This window comes from Hevea brasiliensis, chromosome 2 (genome assembly GCF_030052815.1).
Source record: "Hevea brasiliensis isolate MT/VB/25A 57/8 chromosome 2, ASM3005281v1, whole genome shotgun sequence".
NCBI classification, from domain to species: Eukaryota; Viridiplantae; Streptophyta; class Magnoliopsida; order Malpighiales; family Euphorbiaceae; genus Hevea; species Hevea brasiliensis.
The window spans coordinates 54,098,249-54,123,293 of NC_079494.1; the positions used below are offsets into that span (position 1 = coordinate 54,098,249).

At 32.7% G+C, this 25,045-nt stretch overlaps 1 protein-coding gene across 1 annotated transcript; it reads right to left on the reverse strand.

Annotated features, from left to right (window-relative positions):
- Positions 1-21,223: 21,223 nt before the first annotated feature.
- LOC131177908 (uncharacterized) lies at positions 21,224-24,795 on the reverse strand. Its single transcript, XM_058143084.1, has 4 exons — positions 22,997-24,795; positions 22,204-22,914; positions 22,016-22,103; positions 21,224-21,907 (listed from the first exon to the last, which is right to left on the reverse strand). The coding sequence occupies exons 1-4, from the start codon at positions 24,793-24,795 to the stop codon at positions 21,224-21,226; spliced, it is 3,282 nt and encodes a 1,093-aa protein (XP_057999067.1).
- Between the last annotated feature and the right edge of the window lie 250 nt (positions 24,796-25,045).

Sequence of the window (25,045 nt, forward strand, 5' to 3'; positions counted from 1 at the left end):
TGCTAGGGTAACGGAGTCTTTAACTCTCACTACCTTGCAAGCATGATCTTTTGATATTCTAATTATAGAGTTTTAAATCTCGAATTAGGATTTTCAAACTCAATTCTGGTATCTTTGTACCAGAGCGAAAGCCATTTGTAACTATTCTTATCCTTGTGTACTATTGGGTAGTAGGTAGCTCTACATAGTAAATCCCAAATCAGTACTGTAATCTATAGCTTATAGCACAAACATCAAGAATATTGCATAGTTACTACGATAAATCCCAATAGATCAAACTTCCCTATATCTTATTTCTCTCAAATCCACTAATATCTTAGACTTATTTTGATTATGGTACCCACTGATATCTATCAGCAGTAATACCTTTACCCGCATCTATGGTAGCTATATTACTATAACTTACTTTTAGGTCCTCTTGCCTTACCTAATTAGGCTTACTAATTAACTTTATAACTTATCGTAGTCTAGGAGATATCTCTCACTAGAAACTTTTCCAAAATTAATTTCAATCACGCTTATGATCGTAATTCTTATCTTAAAAGACTAATCACTAACACATCAAAATTTATTTCCATGCAAGGGAATAGCAGTAGAACATATAATTTTAGCATTAGCATATAAATAAGTAGAGTCGGAATCAAATAGTACATAATTATTCCTTTTAAAAGTTAAGAATGTACCAGCAACTACATCTGAAGTCTCTGCTTCTTTCCCTTAATGCATAGCATTCCCTTTTTCTAGTGTATTCCTTTGCTCGGGTTGGTCTATTGTGCTAGGATTACCTGAAGTGTTGTCTCTACTTCTGCCTCTGCCCCTACTGACTATTAATGAGCCTCTAAGATCAAAACCTTGGACTAATTCTTTTGGTATAGCATGTGGCATAAATCGACGTGCGCTAGTACAATCTTGGGCGAAATGTCCGATTCCATCACAATTGCAGTAGGCTCCAGTGACCCTATAGCAAATACCCCTATGTAATTTTCCACAAACGTCACAGATATGGATAGGGTAGGAACTTCTGGTTCTTTGACGAATGGTTCTTGATTGCTTCCACCTTGAAGGTCCGCCTCTATCATACTTAGGAGCTCGGGGTTCGTCAAAATCTTTTCTCTTTCCCAGATTACTACTCGAACTTTGGCCGATAGATTTCCCACTTTTCTCGTTTTCATGCTGCTCTTGAGGGGGTTGGGTTTGTACTTGGGCCTGGGCTGACAGATTATCAGCCATTTGCTGAAAGAACATGGCCATCTGCTGAGCCATTTGTGCAATAATTTGTATAGCAGGAACTAGTGCAGCTGGACCTCTAACGCTCTGCGGAACTGGGACCTTTCTTTGTACGTCAGCTGTATCAAACTGCTCTACCATTTTATCCCCCTTGTCCATACCTATTCATAGGATTTTCTTTTTCTGTACAACAAACACAAGGAGATTGCCCCCCGTTAGTTCATATTTATGATGTAAATGTACTATATATATCAAACATTTAAGCAGTTGTACTTATCAAAAAATATTTCAAATTCACAATTCAAAATTTACTTTTAAAAACTAGCTCTCATACCACTAAAACATGTTACACCCTACTCCTCGTAAGATGTAACATGCTTCCATAGTACACCTAATGAATTACCGTACTTCGCCTACCGATAACCCATTAAATATACTACAAGGGATTTTAAAATAATTTTTGTTCATTTTTAAATTGGTGGGTAAAATTTTTTTTTCAGATATTAAAAAAAACCTTTATTTAATGTCCAAACATAAAACAAATTTTTAGATATTTAAAATCTCTGCAAATTTTACAAAAATTTCGGCAGAATGCTGTCTGTATTTTGAGAAAACAGTTCTTCAAAACTTGAAAATAAAGACACTCCCAATATATTTCTCAATCACAACTCCATTATTCAATCTCATTTCACTATCAGCACAAGCAACTCAGTACACCGTTTAAATTAAATCAAACATTGAAACACCTCATTAAGGTAACAAAATTAATATTTACATTCATGAGATCATTAAAAATTTAGTAGTGTAAAACTTTATAAATACATAAAATCTCAAGATAACCTTACAATGATTTGTATTTGATTGCAATCCAAAATATATTACAAAAGAGTTGGTACAACTGCTCAAAGGAAATTTCATACACATAATTACAGAATTACATCAAAATCTAAAGTATAAGGATATACCTATGATATACCCAAAGATAGTCTCACTATGCCTTTCAGTAATCTTGCTCAGCTGCTTTATATTTTCTTTCACCTGCGACAGTATACAAAGCTATCGTTGAGTGATGAACTCAGTGGTGCACAAACTAATAATTTAAAACTTAATACAAGTTATGCTTGACAATTCATAACAAATAAAAATTTAAAATTTCTAAATTCTTCAAAATTAATAACATTCAGAAATCAATATTTTCATTCATGCAAATTATTCATTTGAATAACATTTTGATCAAATAGTAATTATTTATCTACATTTCTTTTAAATCTCGAAACAAATACAAAAATATTTTGAATCACTAACAAATTAATTTTTCAACCACAATTTATCAAACTATGCATAATTTAAAGGGCGTTGCCAACAATTCACACAGTTGAACCCATGACCCAAAATTCAAATAGATATCGTGTTGTACACCACGACATTTCAAACTCTCCCAATAACCGAGGCTAAAAGGGAGGAACAAAGACTAGCTAATATATATGTGTACTCATTCAAACTCTTCCCCAACTGGCAAGCTAGAGAGGAAGGAACTCACCCCATCTAGTGGAGGAGATATCTCACTAAACAAGCTAATAAGAATTCACAACATATATTGCCATGTCAACTGTAGTTTCAAATCATATTCAAAACAATTTCTATTTACAAAGTGTTTACAAACCATTAACATATTGAATCATCATAAATTCATGCTCAAGGTTGACAACACATCAAACTTAAAATTTACAATCCTCAAAATAATGTAATAAATCCTTAAATGCATAAGAAAATTTACATTTAATTTATACAATTTTATTCAACAAATTAATATCCTCAATACAACAAAATTATAAATCATAAAATAAACTTGTTCAAATCAATTTAGAAGTGAAAAGTAACAAAATAGTTAGTTGTGCACAAATCTCTTATCTAGGCTTGTCTTCATTCCATTCCTCCTCCCTTGGAGGGCTCCTTTTCCACTGAAACACAGAACTAGAGTGTTTCAATATCTATTCAATTCATTTCTAATAAATAAATTCAATAACTAAATTTTGTACACTTAATTTATCCCACAAAATTGAGTCCTTTATACTTAGTATAATTGTGGCTACTATTCATTTGACCATTTGGTCAAAATATTGACTTTTTCATACTAATTAGATATGCTAATTCTAATTACACTTACATACCACATTTTGAGTCATATCTTTGTTAGCATTGATTGCCAAATTCAACTCAAAGCCTATTAGGGTTAAATTTCAAAATTTCAGTTTTGGGTTACTTGTGTGTACTGTTCCATTGATCTGTCTACAGTAGAAATTTGGCTAACTTTCCTTCATCAAAGTTGTTCCTTACTTTCTTAGCTTTAATTCCCTTTTTGAATCATTCCATTTGGAGTTTCGTAGCCTAAGACATGGCCATTTTCCTAAGGCTGGCCAGATTAGTCTAACCCAGATTTTCTCGGCACCAACTTGGTTCTGGCAGTTTTAGGTCACTAAATTTGGGTGGTTAAATGACTTGGTTAAGGGCATAATTTGGGTTTGTAATCTTCATAAAAGTTGTAGGACTATGTCTCCAATTTCTGCTGGTAAAATTTCAGGTCATTTGGACCTGCCTAGCCCAAGTTATGGCCAAATGAACAAATACTATTCATTTGGTCATTTTTGTACAGGGCAGTGTGCCCAATTCCGGGTTTGGCCAATTTGTTCACTATGTTATGGTCACTTTCTGGGCATGATTCCTAGATGAAAAATGTGCCATTTTGTGTCTAGTTTCATTTCCATTTGGCCATACAATAATTGGGTTGGTAAATTTTCATTTTTGGTCCCTGAAAGGGACCTTGGTCATGCTGCCTGCAGAATGACCATAAGCAATCCAAATTTAAACCTAATTCTAACACTTCCTACACACCACAATTGGTCATACATGACCATTTTTCAACTCAAACAAGATCAAACACATCATTTGGCTAATTCTCACATTTTTCTCCCCCAAACTCTAGGTGCTAAAACCCTAATTCTTCAATAGCTTCAAATCATGAACTCAAAGTGTATAAACATTATCTACACTCTCAATCAAACTTGCCTACATATTTAATTGCATCCAAACCCATCAAATCCTATTCATCTCTAACATGGATGAATTTCATGGGTTGCTATACTTGCATGATTTTTTTTTCATTTGTTTCTACAACAATTCATCCACATGAACTCAACTTCAAGCATTTATACTAAAGAAAGAGATTTGATTAACTTACCTCAAATTATGAATTTTCTACTTCTTCAAATCTCCTTTCCTTTCCTCTTCTTTCACTTTCAACTATCAACCCAAGATGAGATTTCAATATTTAATGTTAAGGATTATGAAGATCATGAAGGAAAGTAAGGTTTTGGTGAGCTTTTAAGGTATGTTAATGGAGGAAAAATGAGAGAGTTAGGGAGAGAAGATGGGACAGCACTATAGGAAGATAAAGGCCAAAATGAATTTTTCTTTTCTTTATTTTTTGTTATTTTATGTCTTATTTAACAAGAATTGACTTGGTCGATTATGTAGGGAAAAATAAAAATTACTTTTGACATCATGATGATGTCATCAAATGATGTAATAAACTTTTTCTTTTTTTTTTTTCTATTCTCCATTCTTCTTTAATTTAATTCTACATTTTTAATTTTTGTTTCTCCTATTTTATTGTACAGTTAGGTTAGGTGTCAGCTCTAGGGGTAAATTGACCAAATTGCCCCTCGCTGGTTCAATCCAGTTTGCAAATTATTCGATATTTCTTTCGGATCTCTGACCTAATTATTTAACCTATTTAACAATTCTTTTCTGTGATTTTCTCTTTTCCACTATGTTCGCAATAGTCCTAAGGACCGCGGCATCACATTTTACGGTTCGAAATTCGAGTTTAAATCAACCTCGCAATCCTTTCTGAGAAGGTCACCCATCGCCATGACTCTCAGCTCATTTAACTTCTTATGTTCTATTTTTCTTATTTATACTAAACTAATTGACAATTACTAATTATTTGTGTTCAGGGCTTATCTAGTTGTCTTAGATGTGGTTCTAATCCCCTTAATTATCCGAACTGACATCGATTATCGAAACAGTGAAATATACCAGGTTATGCAAATAGTGGTGTTACATTATGACATTCTCTGTCTTTTGAATTTAACTATGATTTTAAGTATCCATAGTTTATATGATTTATGGTTTATGGTTTTAAATTGCATTTTCTTAATGTTGTTCACCACTAAGACATTAGCTCAGCGATAGCTTTTTCATTGCTATCGCAGGTTGACAGACAGACAGAGCAGCAGAGTAGGCTGCTTGTGCTACATTTTGGGATTCTACTGGGTATATTGAGTATACCAACTTTTGTAATTTTTTTGTGGTAATGTTTGTGCACTATATGTATATATTGTACTTGGTCTTGAGCAATTATAAACTAAAGTTGTAATATATTTATTTGTTATCTCAGCTTTTGAACTACTAAGTTATTTTGTAGTCTATCTTTGGAAATATTAAAAATTGATGTTGAATTGAGTTTAACAAATGTTGAGAAAATTGATTTGTGTTGAGCCATACTGGAGTTTGGGATTGAACAAATATATTGGAAGTATTTTTTTACAGGTTTTTGAAGAACTGTTTTATTCAAAATACAGATAGCACTCTGCCAAAATTTTTACAGAAATTACTGATACTTCATATTTGTTATTTGGGTTCACTTCAGTTAAAAAAAATAAATTTCTAACACCTGTCTAAAGTGCTCACCACTGTAAAAAGGAATAAAAAAATATTTAAAATTCCTTGTAGTATATTTAGTGGTTTATCAGTAGACGAAGTTTGGTAATTCATTAGGCATACTACGGGATCATGTTATGCCTTATGGAGGGGCAAGGTGTGACATGTTTTAGTGGTATTAGAGCTAGTTTTTAAATTCTTTTTTGACCTGTAATTTGAATATTCTTTCTTCATAGTACAACTGCTCAATGTCATGGTTTGATACATGTAGTACATCACATTATAAATATGCACTAACGAGAGGAAATCTCTTTATGTTATTTGTTCAGGAGGTATAATATCCTCTAATTGACTATGGAAGAAGGGGACTGTTCAGTTAATCAATCAATAAAGGTTGAGGTACAAGGGGAAGCTCCAGCCCTTCACAATGTGAGTGGATCAGCCGCACCAGCCCCCTCAGTACCACAGTTTCTTGCTCAATTTGCTAAGCAGATGGCTGCAATGTTCCAACAGATGGCTGATAACATGCCTACTTAAGCCCCACTACAGACACCAGTGGTACAACCACAGTCTTCAGCTAGGCAATATGACAAGCTGATTAAATATGGGGCTACTAAGTTTAAGGGGATAGTAGATCCACTAGAGGCAGAATAATGGTTGGAGAGAATGGATAGGGTGTTCAAGAAACTACACTGTACAGAGGAGCTCAGATTTGAGTATTCAGTGTCACTACTACAGGGGGATGCATATGACTGGTGAAAAACCATTCCTCATAGTTTGTTGGAACCTCCAGTGCTAACCTGGAATGATTTTCTTTGCGAGTTCAGACAAAAATATGTCCTAGATGCCTATGTGGACTAGAAGCTATAGGAGTTCTTAAGTCTAAAACAGGGAAGTAGATCAGTGGCAGAATATGAAAGGGAGTTTTCCCACCTGAGCCACTATGCGGGAAGTCTTCTTTCTACCAGTAGGGAAAGATGTAAGAGGTTTAAAACTAGCTTAAAGCCTAGTATCAAACTACAAGTGGTCAGATTCAAACATAATAACTTCTCTGAGCTTATTTCTCAAGCACTGGAATTAGAAAGAATTGAGTTAGAAGTGGCCCCAGAGAAAAAGAAATCAGAGAAGATAGAAAAAGAGAGAGAGAGGAAGTCAGTAGATCAGAGTTTTAGTGGTCCTCCTAAAAAGAGAAAGAACTTTGGGAGACACAGCAGGGGTAGTACAGATGAAAAGTTAATAACTACTATGAGTAAAATCTCAGAAGGGAAGGCAACTGACTACGAGGTGAAAGCAGATGCGTGTTTGTATTACAAAGGAAGGGTATGTGTACTAGATGATGGGGAATTAAAGGCCAGTATTCTGAAAGAGGTACACACAAGTGTTTATGCTATGCACCCAGGAAGTACAAAAATGTATCATGACTTGAAGTTTCATTATTAGTGGCTCGGTATGAAGAAGAACATAGCTGATTATGTGACTAAATGCTTGACATGTCAGCAAGTCAAGGCAGAACCTCAAGTTCCATCAAGTTTGCTACAGTCTATACGCATACCTGAATGGAAATGGGATCAGGTCACCATGGATTTTGTAAGTAGTCTACCTCTCACCCAGAAGAAGCATGATGCGGTATGGGTGATAGTAGATAGATTGACGAAGTTAGCACACTTTCTTCCAGTTAGGACTGATTCCTCACTAGAGAAGTTAGCAGAATTGTATATTAGTGAGATAGTTAGACTGCATGGAATTCCACTTTCCATCATATCTGATCAAGACCCAAGGTTTACATTGAGATTTTGGAAGAAGTTGCATGAATCCTTGGGTACACAACTACACTTCAGCACAGCTTTCCATCCTCAGATGGATGGGCAATCAGAAAGAGTAATCCAGGTAAACAATTGAAACCAATTGAATTAATACAAATATTGTCACACCCTATCCCTTCGTAAGGCATAACATGATCCTGTAGTATTCCTAATGAATTACCAAACTTCGTCTACTGATAACTTATTAAAGACAGTACAAGGGATTTTAAACATTTTCTTATTTCTTTTTATAGTGGTAAGCACTTTTGACAGGTGTTAAATTTTTTTATTTTTTAACTGAAATGAAACCAATTAACAAATCTGAAGTATCAGCAATTTCTGTAAAAATTTTGGCAGAGTGCCATCTGTATTTTGAATAAAACAGTTCTTCAAAAACCTATAAAAAGCACTTTCAATATATTTATTCAATCCCAAACTCCAATAATAGTTCAACACAATAAATTTCTCAACATTTGTTGTAACATCCTCATTTTCATAGTCCGTACATCCTACTGTTCCGATGGCTAATGTCTGCCCCAGAAAGTCGAAGTGTCTGGAACTACACTTAATTGACAGTGAGGAAGCATAAAATAATGAAATATGTGATGAGAAAAATTAAGGAAAAATAAAAGAGATAAATGTGACTAAGTTAAACGAGCCAAACCCGTAGCGATGGGTGACTGTACCGAGAAGCTACGGTGAGGACCGTTGACTAGCCCTAGACCACGGGAAACTCGGGGAAGTATTTTTGGGACATAATTAAAGGTCTACTGAGGTATAATTGACATTGCAAATGTCAAAGAAAAATTAGTAAGTCAGTATAAATAAAAACAAAAATTTAAGAAAATTGGCGAAACAAGGATTAAATCGGTGTTACCGAAAAATACCGAATTTGACCCGAAGAGGGGCATTTTGGTTAATTGACACCTAGAGTGGACTTTTGACCTAAATGTCCATGAAAAATAAGTAGTATTAAATTTTTAAAATCCCATGAAAAATAAAATTCTATGTATAATGTAGTTAAGAGAAATTATGGGGTAAAATGTGGGATAAATAAAAGTTTAATTATAATAATAATTAAACTTAAGTTAGTGGACCTTAATGGGGTATATAAGGCCACATGAAGACAAGAGAATCAGCCATTTTCACTCATCTTCTTCTTCATTTCTTGTAACACCCTCTAGGTAGCAACTCCGTACATTCTACTGTTCCGGTAACCGGTGTCGGTCCGGACAGCTAGAACGTCCGGAAAAATATTTAAACTAAAGTCAGGAATCATAATTAACTCAAATATTAATAAGAAATATTTAGGAAAAATTTTTGAAATAAAATACAACCAAGTTAAATGAGCCGGTGCCCAAGCGATGGGTAACCAGAGTGAAGTTGCGGTTCTCGCAACGAGGAGCCCTAGACTCGGGGAAAAATTCATAAAATAATTTTTGGGACTTCAGAGAAGGGTCATTGAGGTTCCTATGGCATTAGAATGCCAAGAAAATATTTAGAAAATTTTTTCAATCGGTACAGACAATTTTGAACCGTTAAGCCAAACGGAGGGCATTTTGGTCATTTCGTCTTCAAAGACGATTTTTGGCCGACTTGTCCAGTTAAGTAAATAATTATTATGACACAAAATGTGAATAAACATTACTAAAAATTAAATTGAAAATGAGTAGAGATGAAAAGAAAAGAAAATGAAAGAAAATGCTAATTATGACATCATATGATGTCATTTAAATTTCCTCCACCAATCACAATTTGTTAAACTCATTAAAAGAGATAAAAGAGACCAAAAAATTAAAAAACCAATCTGCATCTTCAACCTTTGGGCAGCCAAAAACGTTGAGAGAGAGAGAGAGAAGAGGTTCCACCATTAAAGCTCCCTTAAGCTTCATTTCCCACTTCAATTCACCTTAAAACCTTATCCTCCCTTCACTAAAAATTATACCCACACCAAGGAGAAGTATTTGGCAGCCAAGAAAGAGTAAGAAAGTAAAGAAAAATTAAAGTCTTGGTTGGCTTGGATTTGAGCTACAAGAGGTTAGTGCCCTAAACAATTTCTTTCTTTCTTTAATCTTGTAAGCATGCTAAATCAAGTAGAAAATTGTGTGAAATTAAAAGAAAAACTTGAGTAAATGAAATCTCTAAATTTGGCAGCCATGAGAAAGTTTAAGGATTGTTGGTTTTTGATGAAATTAAGTGGCTTAATTATGTTATTGATGAGTATAGATGATGGATAAAGTGATTTGGTATGAATTGGTGTGCTAACTAAGGTAATTGGTGTAAACCTTGAATTTGAGCTAGGGTTTGGGAGTGAAAATTTGGACTTAGCTTATGAAACTGTTAAAGAACATTATAAGGGTCAATTAGTGACCATTTGAGGTAAGTTGACCATAATGTGGACTGAAATATAGCATGGCAAAGTGAAATGGTAGGCTGCCTAGGGACAACAGCAAGGAGGCTGTGAGTCCAGCCTGTTTGGACTGCCATATCTTTGGCTGTGTAGGTCCAATTAGTGTTTGGCCAATTGGACATGAAACTAGACTTATAATGGCACAATTTTTCTGTAGAAACCATGTCCAAAAGACCAAAGCAAGTGGACCAAAAATTGGCCCCAATCCGGATACCCTGCAAGCTGGTTCTGCAGAATGACCAAATGAACAGTAACTGTTCATTTGGCCATAACTCACTGTAGATATGGTCAATTGACCTGAAATTTTTACAGCAACAAGTTAAGACATAGACAAACAACGTTCATGAAGAAACCTACCCCAAATTATGGCCAGAACCTATCCAACAAGGCAGTGGCAGTCATTGTTCATGGTACTGTAGATTTGGTAAATTCTGCAGATTTGAAATCCGGCCAGCTGTGGTTTTTGGACCATATCTGGAGATACACAACTCCAAATGGATTGATTCAAAAAAGGAAATTCAACTAGACAAAATAAGGAACAATTTTCATGTTTACCATTTCCTCAAATTTCCACTGTAACAGTCCCTAATAGAACAGTAAACTTATGGTACAAAAACTGAAAATTCTGCCCATTAGTGCTATGTTTGGAAATGGATTTGGTGATTCATTCCAACAAGTTTTAAATGTAAAATGTGGTACATTGGGGGTGCTAAAACCAATGTACCTATTTTCTATCCAAAAGTCAACATTTTTGTTGACCAATGAGGTGAATAGTGACACCAAACTTGAAATTCAAAATTTGAAATTAGAAATGCATCTAGGGGACTTTAAATTGCAATTGGCAATTAATACTAGCAAATGTAAACCTCAAAATGTGGGATCTTGGTGTAATTAGAATTAATATATCCACTAAGTATGAAAAAGTCAACATTTTGGTTGACTAGTAAGGTGAATAGTAATCAAAATGATTAGTAAATTAAGATGAAAACCTAGAACCAATTCTAAGCTTAAATGCTTAGAATTGTATGACAAATGTAGACTATGCATCCTAGTCAAAATTGTTAAAAAGGAATTAAGGCCATAAATTTGAAATCCATGAAATATTTATGGATTACTTGAAACATGAAAAATAAGTCACCTAATTGATGTGAATAGATAGCTAGGGCTTATATGCCCATCACAAATGGAATTCATAAAATATTAGTAACTCAACTTGAAATATAAAATTTGTAATTACATAAGTAAATTCTTGAATGTATAAATGAGAAAGGAAAAATGTTTTGAATACAATGGTACATGTGAACCATTGTTTAGAATTGTGATCAATATGAATAACATAATGAATGAATAAATGAACCATATTAATGTATGAATGAGACATTAGTTCTCATTATTGTAGAGAGGAGAAGTATTTTGAGTACAATGGTATAAAAGGATAATTGATGTGAATTGTGATCATATAAATGATCAAAGGAATGTATGAATATTATGATGAATGTATAAATTACGAAATTTATCATGAAATAATGAAGTCATAAAACACAATATATTAATATTTAATGATATTGTGTGCCCTTATATTGCCTAGACATGTGTGTCAGATTGGATAGTTTGGCATGCCAATAGGGTATTGTTTTAGCAGTACTGCGAAAGGCTTTATGCCTGTGTTCATGGCTTTATGCCCGTATTCATGGCTTTATGCCCAATTCATGGCTTTATGCCTGTATTCATGGCTTTTATGCCCGATTATGTGTTATCATGGCTTTTTAGCCATACTGACTGCATACGTGGTTGACGTTCTGCGTCCCATGGTATGATGGCGAGGCACGCGGTGTCGGTGCCAACGACCGTTATCCAGGTTGCTTGACTGTCATAGGTTACTTGGGCAGTGAAATTTATTGAAATAAGTTAAGAATATTAGTAATAAAAAAAATATATTAGAAATTAAATAAATGAGTAAGATGACCTAAAATAAATTAGAATAGTTATTTATTAGAAAGAATCGAAATGAACTAGACCGGTATCAAAATTTATTTATTACGAAACAATCTGAGACAATCTAGGAAGTATTAAGAAAAAGCTAAAAGATTAGCAAGAAAATTATAACACACATAAATATTGCAAATGTGACTTACATGATAATATAAGCATATATTTATTATTTTTAAATCGTTTTTCTTTGTACATTATTTCTGTACATTGGCGAAATAAACACTTTCAAAGAAGACTAAATTAAGATAAAACATATCAAATTTTAGAAACAGCATGTGAAGTATAAATAAATCTTAATTATTTAAATTATGTTTTATTTATATCTTTATTTGTATATTATTTCCTTATTATATTATTGCACCACTAAGCAGCAATGCTTAGCGCGATGGAATTGTTTCCTCGCGCAGGTACTGAAGTTAAAGCCTAGCAAATACTAAACAGAGATTTTGGAGATTCGATCTGCAGAGTATTCAAGGTTGTCACCTCCTCAGCAATGCATGTAGATAGGGCTCACATTAAGCATATCATGTATTTTGTGTATGTTATTTATTTCTTATATTGTAATGTAAATTAGCAAATTGTAATTAATTTGTATATCATGTAAATTAATGATCTATTTAATTATTGCATATGATGTAAATTAATGCAAATTTGAGAATTTTGCTATAAGAATGGAGCATGAATGAATTTGTACAAATGAGTATAGATTTGAATTACATAATGATTTTTCAAATGATGATATGAGTGTGGAAATGATTATGAAATTGAAATGTATGGATAAGATTTTATTTTAGAAATATTGTTGAATTTCAAACAGGTGAATATTGAAATACGCCAAACGATAATAAAATAGGGGAAACTCTGCTGGTTTCTCCGTTGAAAAATAATTGATATTAAATTAAATGAATTCAAAATTATTTAAGAAAAATAAGGTAAGATAAGTTAAGGTGCTCCGGCACCGATTGTAGCATGCCTTGCTCGGCTACACTGTAGCCGGGTGGGGGTGTTACATTTCTTCTTCTTGCCGAATTGAAATTCTCTCCCAAGTTCATACATGGCCGTCCCACTTACAAGCTCCAATCCACCACCTTCAAGCCATAATCTTCACAAGTTGTCTTTATTAAAGTTAATCCCCACATCACAAGGAGGCCATTGATGGTAATTTGAAGAGGTATAGTTGAGGTTTGGTCAAGCTCAATAAAGGTTAGTGCTTAATCTTTCCATTTTCCTTCACTAATTCTTGTGTTGAGCTTTGGGTAAGTTGAATTTGCCAAGAAAAATTGAGTAAATGAATGAGTATTTAATGGTGATTGAATTTGGCAGCCATGGAAACTAAAGAGGTTTGAATTATCTTTACATGTATTTGATGGGAAATGATATTGATTAAGGTAATTAGAGGTCCTAGCAAATTAACTTTATGTGTATGTTGAGATAGAGTAATTGAATTAGGAGTTTGAAAGAATTATTGAAGACCTTGGATAATTGTTGAATTGGGGCAACCTTGAGAAGCATGAAAATGGTTAATTTATGCATATAATTGTTGATTAATGATGCTCAATTTATGTGATTATAAGTAGTAGTATTTAATTGTAAAAGTATATGTGAGGTTGACAATGTGAATTTGGGTTTTGAACAATTTTTGAAGACTTGGACAATTGACCTTGAAATTGGTAGCCTATAATACTATGAAATTGTATGTGAGTTTATGTGAATTATTGATGAAATGTGATGGTGTTAAATAGTGGGCAACATGTGTAGTTTTCATGGATGTGTATGTGAAATATTGGTGTTGAAGTTTGTTGTATTTCGGTGAAATTGAATGTTGGACTTTAATGGTGAATTGTGTGCATTAAGAACTTGAGTGTTCTGCCCAATATACTTGTTGGAATTGTGTTTAGTATTTGTAGAAGTGCTATGAATGAATAATGAAGTCATGAGGAGGAGAAGGAATGTCAAATTGGAAGTGTAATTGTCTTGTGCAGGTTGTGTGTTGTTGGCAGTACTTAAATTAGGTTATAAGTGTAAAACTGTGAACCCAATTGGTATGAGGCCAATGGGGGAGTGAAACTAGACACCAAATAGGCCAACTTTCATGTAGAAATATTGCCAAAATTCTGCCTAGAAACTGACCTTAAAAATGACCAAATTCGGAATGGCAACCTTATAACCCAGATTTTTGACCATATGAACAATAGTCATTAGGATGACCATAACTCACTCAAAACAGGTCCAATTGACCTGAAATTTTTACCATGGATAGCTTAGACATAGAGCTACAATTCTTATAAAGACACCAAAGCCCATAAATGGCCAGAATCAAATCAAATAGCTTGCACAAATTCGGGTACCAAAACTGCCAGAACTAAAAGTGACCTAAAATTGACCAAATTTTGCACTAAAGGTGCAATCTGTCTAGCTTTAGTAAATTGACCATATCTTGGTCTATACAACTCAGAATGACCTGAAATTTTGCCCTGAGTTCAATAAGACATAGAGCTATAATCTTGCTTCTTTGACAAGGAGCTAAAAACTAAGAGAAATAGTACTTTAGGCTAGACCAATCTAGCACACAAAAATTGAGAACTTGACATTTACATACAATGATGCTTGAAATAATTTGGCAATAAATGCCAACTGGTAAAAATAGTAAATTGCACTATATTAGTAATATTAAACCTAATTCACCTAGAGTGCATCAAGGGTCAACATTATAGGTTGACTGAGGAAAACAATATTATTAAATAAATTAATTATTGAACCTTATTATTAGAAACAATTTAAATGAGTACTGAAACACTTTAAATTGTGTGTTTCAGTTAGAAAAGACACTGGGAAGGGAAAAGACCCACTGAGTCAAGGCCAAGAGGTGACTCACCAGAGGTTTGTGCACAACTAGTTTTTAATTGATTTTATTTTGAATATTTCATATGATTAAATGGCGTTATTTTCCTTATGTATTATGTTTATCAAGTATTGGATTTAATTCAATGATTATTGAAATTATTATAGTATGTATGAATTTAGCTTTGTGAAATGGTATTTCAATAAGTATTAAGCATTGTTGTGGATTGAATAAATTATGTTTTAGAAAATTGTGATAGAATATGTTTTGAATTGTGATGGGCACTTTGCATGGAAAAATACAAATTTATGTTTTGAATTATGATGAGCATAAAAAATTATTGGATATTAGAATTAACTTTGAATTGAATTGTGTTGTAATTTAGGCTCACAAAAAGGACAAAGAGATTGATGATATTGTTTTGTATCTCACTATAGATGCTTGACTAGGTTATTACCCGTCTCTCTCATTTGTTGAGGAGACAATGGAGTTAACTTTGTTTTGATTACCATGGTACGTGCACAGGCTTAGATTCTCCTCTTATTAGAGGTTAGATCTAAGTTTTTATTTGTTATGGCCCTTTCAGAAGTTTCATTATTGTGATGTGTACTGTGCATAATGATTCGACCTCCCCGACCATAGGGAGTTAGAATCCGATTTGACCTCTCTGACAATAGGGAGTTAGAATCACCCCGAAGATGGCCCTTGCGGATTAGCCTTTCATAGTTAGTGAGATAAAGAATGGTTTTTGAATAGTAAAGAATTGTGATTTCAATTATGATCTATGTATAATTGATTTTGTTGAAATTAATCTTTATTTCCATTATTGCTGGAATTACTTTAAATGTCCAGTTGTGATTTGATAAATTGAATTTCTTGCTCAAAGTCATTTTAACTAATGATTTATATTATTGGCAAGGAAGATTTTGACTTTTGGAATTTTGTTGAATTTCGAGACTTTCAAATTAATTGTTATAATTTTGTCAATGTATATTGTACTATGTTTTAAATTATAGTTGTGCATCACTGAGTTCACCACTCAGCGATAGCTTTGTATGCTGTCGCAGGTGAAAAGAGCATTAAGCACTTGAGTAAGCTTCTTTGAAGACACATTCAGATCAGCTCCAGGTATATCATAGGTATACCCATATACATAGATTTTGATGTATGCATGTAATAATATGTATGTAAATTATTTGAGCAGTTGTATAAAAATTCTTATAAAATATTTTGGTATGTAATTAAATATAAATTATTGTAATGTAAATTTGAGATTTCATTTACTTGTATAGTTTTATAATATTAATTTTTGAGTCTTGTAATCAATGAAATGTTTCTTTTATCATGAGGTTGGTTTGAAAATAAAATGATTTGATTATTGAGATTGAATTATGAGATGAAATGAAGTTTATTGGAGTTGTATTTGAGAAAACATAATGGGAGTATTTTCTTTTTCAGGTTTGAAGAACTGTTTTTTCAAAATACAGCCTGCACTCTGTCGAAATTTTGAAAAAAATTTTTATAACACCAGATTTTAATCGATGATACAAATTTCACGAAAATTGATTTAAAATCCCTTGTAGTATATTTAATGGGTTACCGGTAGGTGAAGTATGGTAATTCATTTGTCAACTCCCTTATAGTATATTAGGTGTACTACGGGATCATGTTACATCTTATGGAGGAGTAGGGTGTGACATTTGTCAACTCAATTCAACATCAATTTTCCAGTGTTTCCAAAAGCTGAGATAAGAGAATTATGTCATAATATTTTTACAGGCCAAAATAATTTACAATTTTAGTTTACAACTGCTCAAGACTAGTACAATATATACATACAGTGTACATATATTACAGAAAAAATTGTAAAAATATGGTATACTCAATATACCCGGTAAAATCTCAAAATGTAGCACAAGCAGTCTACTCTGCTGCTCTGTCCGTCTGTCTACTGCGATAGCAATGAAAAAGCTATTGCCGAGTAAAATTTACTCAGTGGTGCACAATAACAATTTAAAATGCAGTATATAAAACTTTTATTGACAATTTAAAATTCAAACAATTCACAATTTTTCAAAGCTCACATAACACAAATTTGATCAAACAATTGAATAACACAGTGTTGCCAATTAAAAATTATTCATAACTCATTTCTCCAAATAAATTTTCTAGTAAAAGCAGTGAATATAAAAAGTATTGTGCACAAACCTCGGATGAGTCGCCTCTTGGCCTTGACTCAATGTTCCTTATGCTCTTCAATATCCTTTTCAACTGAAACACACAATTTAAAGTGTTTCAGTACTAAGTTAAATTGTTTCTAATAATAAGGTTCCATAATTAAATTTTATTGACACTACTCCTTTCATTAGTCAACCTATAATATTGACCTTTAATGCATACTAGGTGAATTAATTTTAATGTTACCAATATGTCACATTTTATAGTCCTTAAGTGTTGGTATATGTTACCAATTTCATTTTAAAGCGTATTGCATTTCATTGCAATTTATTGGATTTTGGTATGCTATTTTGACATAGCCGGACGATCTAGTTCCCTCGGTTTTCAGTTTCTGGTCCGACTTACAAACTTGTAGGTCTATGCCTTAGTAAACATTTGCCACAAATTTTAGGTCATTTAGAGTTTCCTAGACCAAGTTATGATCATTTTACTATTGCTGGTCAGACTGCACTAAAATGGCAAACTTCGGTCATTTTTAGGTCATTTCTGGTTCTGGCAGTTTTTATACTCGAACTTGTGCAAGTATTTTAGCTTGCTTATGATCATTTCTGGATTTTGGAGTCTTCCACTACAAGAAAATTAATATTTAACGAGAGGAAAAATCATCGTTAAAAGTTAAAAAGTAGTCGTTAATAATAATTAACAACCACAAAAGTTGGTCGTTAAGTCGTCGTTATAGGCTCCGTCGTTAAAAAGTTTAACGAGGACTTTATATAACTCGTCGTTGATACTAATAACGATGACACAATAAGCGATCGTTAAAATTATAGTATTAACGACTATTTTAGCCGTCGTTAATATTATTAACGACGGAGAAAATGGTCATCAAATTTAAATTAAAAGATCGTTATTTTACAATGTAACGGCCTCTAAAAACTATTAACGATGAAAAAATTAGTCGTTAAAAAATATTAACAACAGCAAATAATGCTCGTTAATGGTTATTAACAATTAAAAAAAATGTCGTTAAAAAGGATTAACGAGAGCAAATGATGATCGTTAAAAACTACTAACGATAGTAAAAACTAGTCGTTGAAAATAATTGAGGATGAACATTAAAAATTAATAACAACAATGCAAAATGGTCGTTAAAAATGATTAACAACTATAAAAATAGTTGTAAAAACATATTAACAATAACAAAAAGAGGTGATTAACAATCAATATGAATACAAAAATCATCATTAATGATGATGATTTAATTGTGTTAACTTTTAAAACTCTAAAAAAATTAATAAGCAATTAATAATAATAAATAATATGCTTCATAAGTAAAAAAATATTCATACATCAATATGAAAAATGTCATAACCGTCTCAAATGTCGGTTTAATATTAATTATTTACACTTAATTTGTTTATGTCAATAAGGAAACTATAAATATGTGAAGGCTGCAATAAAATTCAACAATATCTTCCAAGTTACTTTTGAACACCTTCACCCAAAAAAGTTACTTCAATGCTTTCACTATTTGCCTAATCACATCTGCATCAAAATATAAAAATATAATTAGATTGCAACAACTATGAAATCCACTAATAGCTTGAAATGAGTTTCACATTTAACTTAAAATTTGTTAATATTTTATTTCTAAACAGTTTAAGTATAAATATCAAATAAAAAATTTGACAAAATTCCATTTGTATTTTGAACATTTTCAAAATTTCAAATAAATAATTCAAATTTACAACTTGGATAAAACATAAATTCAAAAATAGTCATCAACTTCCAATCCAATTTTCGTGCTCTTTAATTAAATTATATACATTTATCTTCAATAAATATATAATAGTGAATATTATATTTTCATTTATAAATGTACAACTTAAAATATGACCTATATTAAACACAATATAAAGAATATAGTAGATGAAAAAGAAGATAATTTACCTTATCACAATCATGTAGATTGATCTGTAGATAGCGGAGTTCTAGATGGAGCATTAGAGTATTGGGTCAATAATAAGTCCTCCAGTTGTTTCATCCTAGTTTCTACTTCAGACAAACGATCCTTAAGCAATCGATTCTCCTCTTGAAGGCCAACATTGGAACGAGATTTCTTAACTTCTTTTGCCTTTATTCCACCCCCATAACCAATAACTTGATCACGATGTCGTGTTTCAAAACATTGTTCTACTACCTCCATATGAGACAAAGAAGGGTTGGATTGGATGACATCACGTATTTGATCCTATAATAATTATGATTAATCAATGACACAAATATAATAATTTATAAAAAGAAACAAATTTGCAATAAAAGTAATATAACATACATATTTCTCTTGAACATTAGAGTCAACCAAATTTGCACCCTTCTTATGAGTTTCAAAGAATATAGTTCCAATATCTGGTGGATTGCCATCCTTGCCTCCCTTTACAAAATACAATATTGTTACACAATAGCATAATATATTTAATCTCCAAAATGCAAAAGCATGAAAAAATTTCACTAATATTACCAAATCATAGATAATTTGTCTGTAAGGTTTGCTACCAGTACGATGAAGCATAGTTAAATTTTTCCTATTTTCAGAGTTTCGAACACTTGTTTCCTACATTAAAAAAAGTATTTAAAAACATTATGTTAACCCTTTTAAAAAATAATAAAACTGAAGATAAAAATACTTATATTTAATTTACATAATTTTTAATATTAGTAAAATAAAATGTCATACCTTAAATTTTCTAGTGCAAAAATGGTTCTTAACTAACCACTCCCAATCTTCTTGATGCATCCCTTGAGGAACATTTTGCAACATCTCTATAAAAGAACCACAAGGCTTTATATTGTGGCGTTTCAAATCCCCTCTCCAATTATTCCACAAATGATTCATATGCTCTAAAGTCTTTTCTCGATATAGCTCAATGTCAAAATTTCTAAATTTCTCCTATAAAAAAAAAAAGAATGAATAAATAAATGCAAATTAAATTAATCTAATGTTTTATTAAAAGTAAAGGTACCTTGACTGAATCCCACATATGATCTTTTGCATCTTCTCCAATTTGCTTCCATGAGTGCACTCTTATTGGACAAATGTTTGGGTCACGCACTATTTTGCCCAAATGTCTTGACCATTCTGCATGATTTTCTCCAACAACTCGATTATTATAAAAAACCACATCCAGTTTCTCTCCATCCTTAAGTGCTACAATCTTTTTACCCTTGTTCATTCCTCTTATTTTTCTCTTTTTTTGTATAGTGGAAATATCTAAATAAAAAAGTCTCTAGAACTTCATTAATAATATAGAAATAATGCATCAATAATAAATATAAATTATTAATAATACATATGACAATAATTATTTGAACCTTCTTGTGTTTCTTCCTGAGCTGGATTGTTATTACTTTGATGTTGCCTTGTTGTATTACATTGCATAGTATCAAAATCTATCAATATTAAAAATAAAAAGTAAATTATTAATGTAAACTAAATTCTTAACGCTGAATGAAATAGAAAAATAGGAGTTGAACCTTCATGCACTTGTTCAGGTATTTGTTCTTGTATTCCACCATCTTTTTCCCTATGATCAACATCTTGAACAAGAGAGATGTCATTATGTGGCTCTAACGAACAACGTGCAATTGATGCAGTTTGACTTTGTGTAGATGTCATAGGTAAAAATGATCTTGATCGATGTCCATGTCCCCTTGCCCTTCTTAATGCACCCGGTGGTATAAATGAATTCTTCACTATATTTATCCTAGGTCCTTTCTTTTTTTGTGACCCCATTTCTAGCGTCATTTACCTGGAATATTAGCACATCAAATATATGTGAATTTTTTTTCAAACCAACAAAATATATCATGACATAAATAAATATGGGGAACAACATAAATAAAATATGGAAAAAAGACAATGAAATGTAAACTACATTGAATAACTAAATTACACATAAACATCCAAAACAAATTATGTATATGTTATAGAGTTTATTTTGAAAAGAAATATTATACAGTAGCATTCAAACAATAATAATTAAATAAACTTCAAGATCCATGTTTTCTTTTCTTCTGTGTTGAAGATATATCAATTATTTGTGGCTCTATATCCATCCTCTTCCAACTAATTTGGTCATTTGCATCAACTGTAGTTGTTTCTCCAGATTCAAGATTGATAGATTCATCAGCTTGATATGCTTCACTGAATTGATTCAAATCAACGGGGTCAATGTCTTCTTCTAATGGGATGTCATAGGAATCTCGAGGATGTGCCTTTATCACACAATGCCAGCCTTTGTGAATATTGTCTGGAACATAAAAGACTTGTGATGCTTGGTTAGCTAAAATGAAAGGTTCATTTGTTTTCAAAGTTCGTTTACAGTTAACACTAAACCCCCCATATTCATCAATCTTAACCCCCCTCACTTGATCATAAACATCCCACCAATTACAACGAAATAACACCACACGTCTTCCTCCAAGATATTGCAATTGAATAATCTCAGTTAAGACACCGTAGTAATCTATGTTGTTAACTTCATCACCAATATCTCCAATTACAATAACTCCACTATTTTGTGTCCTCAAACCTTGGTCATGATATTCAGTATGAAACCTATATCCATTGACAATGTAACCATAAAAAGATGTCACATATCGAGCAGGACCACGTGATAATGAGAGTAGGGCTCCCATCATTGGACTTGAGTCATTTTTATGCAACCATGCAACCTATAAAAACAATTTGTTTGAAAAAGTGAAAAAATCAATTCCTAATGGTTACAAACAATTGAAATAATTAATTACTCAAAATACATACAAAACTTAAAGTGTACTTACTTTCGTCTTAAACCATCTAACAAAATTTTTATTCCATTGACCTTCTGACATACCTACTAAATTGGTTGCTGGCAATTGTGAATACTCTCTAAGGGGCAAAAAAAAAAAAAAGAGGATTATAGGCGATTGTGATAAATTAAAAAAAAAAGAGTACATACAATATGAATAAACAAAAAAAAATATCATACTCGATGTATGGCTGGACTTCATCACAATTCTTTAATACATAAATATGAGCTTGCTCCCACTGCTGTGTATTAAGATCACGAGTTTTACTAGCACCTAATCCTCGTCCTACTTTGGAGAAAATTGATAAGCCTCCTTTATTTTTATTACTGCCACCATCATAGTTGCGCTCCATTCGATTGAACTTTGTCTCAATGCCATGCAAGTACCTTGAGCAAAGAGTCATGCACTCATTTGCAATGTATGCCTCTGCAATTGAACCCTCTACACAAGCTCTATTACGAATACATGACTTAAATGAATATAATGCTCGTTCTATTGGGTACATCCAACGATATTGTACTGGTCCACCAATTTTAGCTTCATTAGCCAAATGCATAGGAAAATGCACCATAATGTCAAAGAATGAAGGTGGAAAGATCATTTCTAGCTTACAAAGAGTTATAGGAATTTGCTTTTCTAATTGCTCCAATACATCTACCTTTAATGACTTTGCTCCTAAATGAGTGAAGAACAATGATAGCTCAACAAGTGGTTCATATACTACTTTTGGAAGTAAACCACGTATTGCAAGAGGAAGTATATGTAATAGAAGAACATGACAATCATGACTCTTTAATCCTGAGATTTTACTCTCTTTCATGTTTACACAAAGAGAAATATTGGATGAAAATCCATCTGGAACTTTTAACTGCTTCAAGAATTGGCAAAGCCTGTATTTTTTTGTAGTAGATAAACTATACAATCTTTGGAGGTATCACAACTTTATTCCTCATGTCTTTGGGTGTAACTCGCCTTATATTTAATGCTTGCAAGTCAAGGCGAGTTTTGATGCTATCTTTAGTTTTTCCCTTTATGTTCATGATTGTCCCTAGTATATTATCGCATATATTCTTTTCAATGTGCATGACATCTAAGTTGTGGCGTAGTAATAAGGTCCTCCAATATGGAAGGTCAAAGAATATACTCTTTTTATTCCAGTTGTCCCCCCTGCCATCATGTGAGATTGCTTTCTTCATATGAGGAGCCTTAGTTAATATGACCCCTTCAAGATTTTTCACTTGATCAAGTATATCATCTCCTGAAAGTGGCTTGGGTGGTAACCCTCGCTCCCTTGTGCCATCAAAAGATTTGTTATCATTTCTCCATTTGTGATTAAGAGGAAGATATCGTCGATGACCCATATAACATTGCTTGCCTCCATTGGCCAACCTCATCCAACAGGTGTCCTTATTACAACAAGGACAAGCCAACTTTCCCTTAGTACTCCAACCTGATAAGTTCCCATATGCGGAAATCATTGATAGTCCATAGTAAAAGCGCATGTAACTTGAAATTACATGTGCATATGCATCAAATGTATCAATGCCAGTTTCCCATAACTCTCTTAGTTCTTCTACTAAAGGTTGAAGATAGATATCAATTGCATCTCCAGGACCCTCAGGACCTGGAATAAGCATTGATAAAATAAAATTTGATTGTTTCATGCACATCCAAGGTGGCAAATTGTATGGAATGAGTAGAACTGGCCAAACACTATATGGCATTTTTGAATTGGCAAAAGGTTGAAATCCATCACTAGCAAGGCCTAGTCTCACATTGCGAGAGTCTGAGGCAAAATTTGGATGTAGTTTGTCAAAGGAAATCCATGCCATTGAATCAGCAGGGTGTCTCATCACTCCATCATCTACCCTCTTATCTTTATGCCATCTCATCAAAGACGCTGTCTTTGTGGACATAAACAATCTTTGAAGTCTTGGCTTTAGTGGAAAGTAACGCAGAATTTTTTTTGGTATTCTCTTCCCATTGGTTTTAACCTTGTCGTCCCCATTATATTTATCAGTCTTCCATCTAGAATAGCCACAAATCTTACAAAAATCTAGCCTCTCATCCTCTTTCCAATATAACATGCAATTATTTACACATGCATCAATTTTTTTGTATGAGAGACCAAGATCTTGAATTACTTTCTTTGCATCATAATATGATTGTGGCAAATTAGATCCTTGAGGTAATAATTCATCTTTCAATAATTGCAACAACATAGTAAATGACTCATTACTCCATCGACCAAGGCTCTTGATATGGAGCAATTTGACTGAGCAAGATAACTTTGAGCTCTTAGAACCTTGGTATAATGGTTGCTCAAAATCTCTTAGTAACCTATAGAATTTATTCGCTTCCTCATTCGGTTCCTCTTTATGAATATCACTAGCGAAGATATCTGTATCCATATCATTTGTATCTTGACCACAAAACTCTGGATATAAATCCCTTAAAATGTCATGCATCTCATTGCTAGGCTCATCTTCACTTTGTTGAACACTTTCTAAATTAGATTCAGATTCACCTACCCTTTCTCCATGGTGATACCAAAATGTATAATTACGTATTATTCCATACACCTTGAGGTGTGTCCCTACCACTTCTCGTGTGGCGGAATACGTGTTACTACACTTGACACATGGACAACGTACTTCCCCACGCCTCCCAGTCTTCTTAAAAGCATAGTCCAAAAATTCCTCAACCCCACGTAAATATACATCATTAAGACGATCACCAACAAGATCCATCCATCCTTTACTAGGAGCCATTATCTAATAAATTGATAGTTAGAAATATAACCTATAAAAATAAGCAAACATATTTGACAAGAAAAAAATTTAGTTTAAAATTTAGGTTACATTATTCAATAAATAAATATTAAAAAAATTAAATAACATTGATCACAAAAAGGATGGTGCCAAAATATTATATGAAGTGGAAATTTAAAAGTATGGTCAGAATGGAGGAATTTGAAAGACAAAGAACTATAAAAGTGAATTTTCTAAATACAGAAGGACT

Coding starts and splice junctions, on each gene's coding strand:
- LOC131177908 (XM_058143084.1), bottom strand. CDS start 24,795: ATGGCTCCTAGTAAAGGATGGATGGATCTTGTTGGTGATCGTCTTAAT. Junction 22,104..22,203: donor GAAGTCCAGCCATACATCGA/GTATGATATTTT, acceptor TTTGCCCCTTAG/AGAGTATTCACAATTGCCAG. Junction 21,908..22,015: donor TTAGATGGTTTAAGACGAAA/GTAAGTACACTT, acceptor TTGTTTTTATAG/GTTGCATGGTTGCATAAAAA.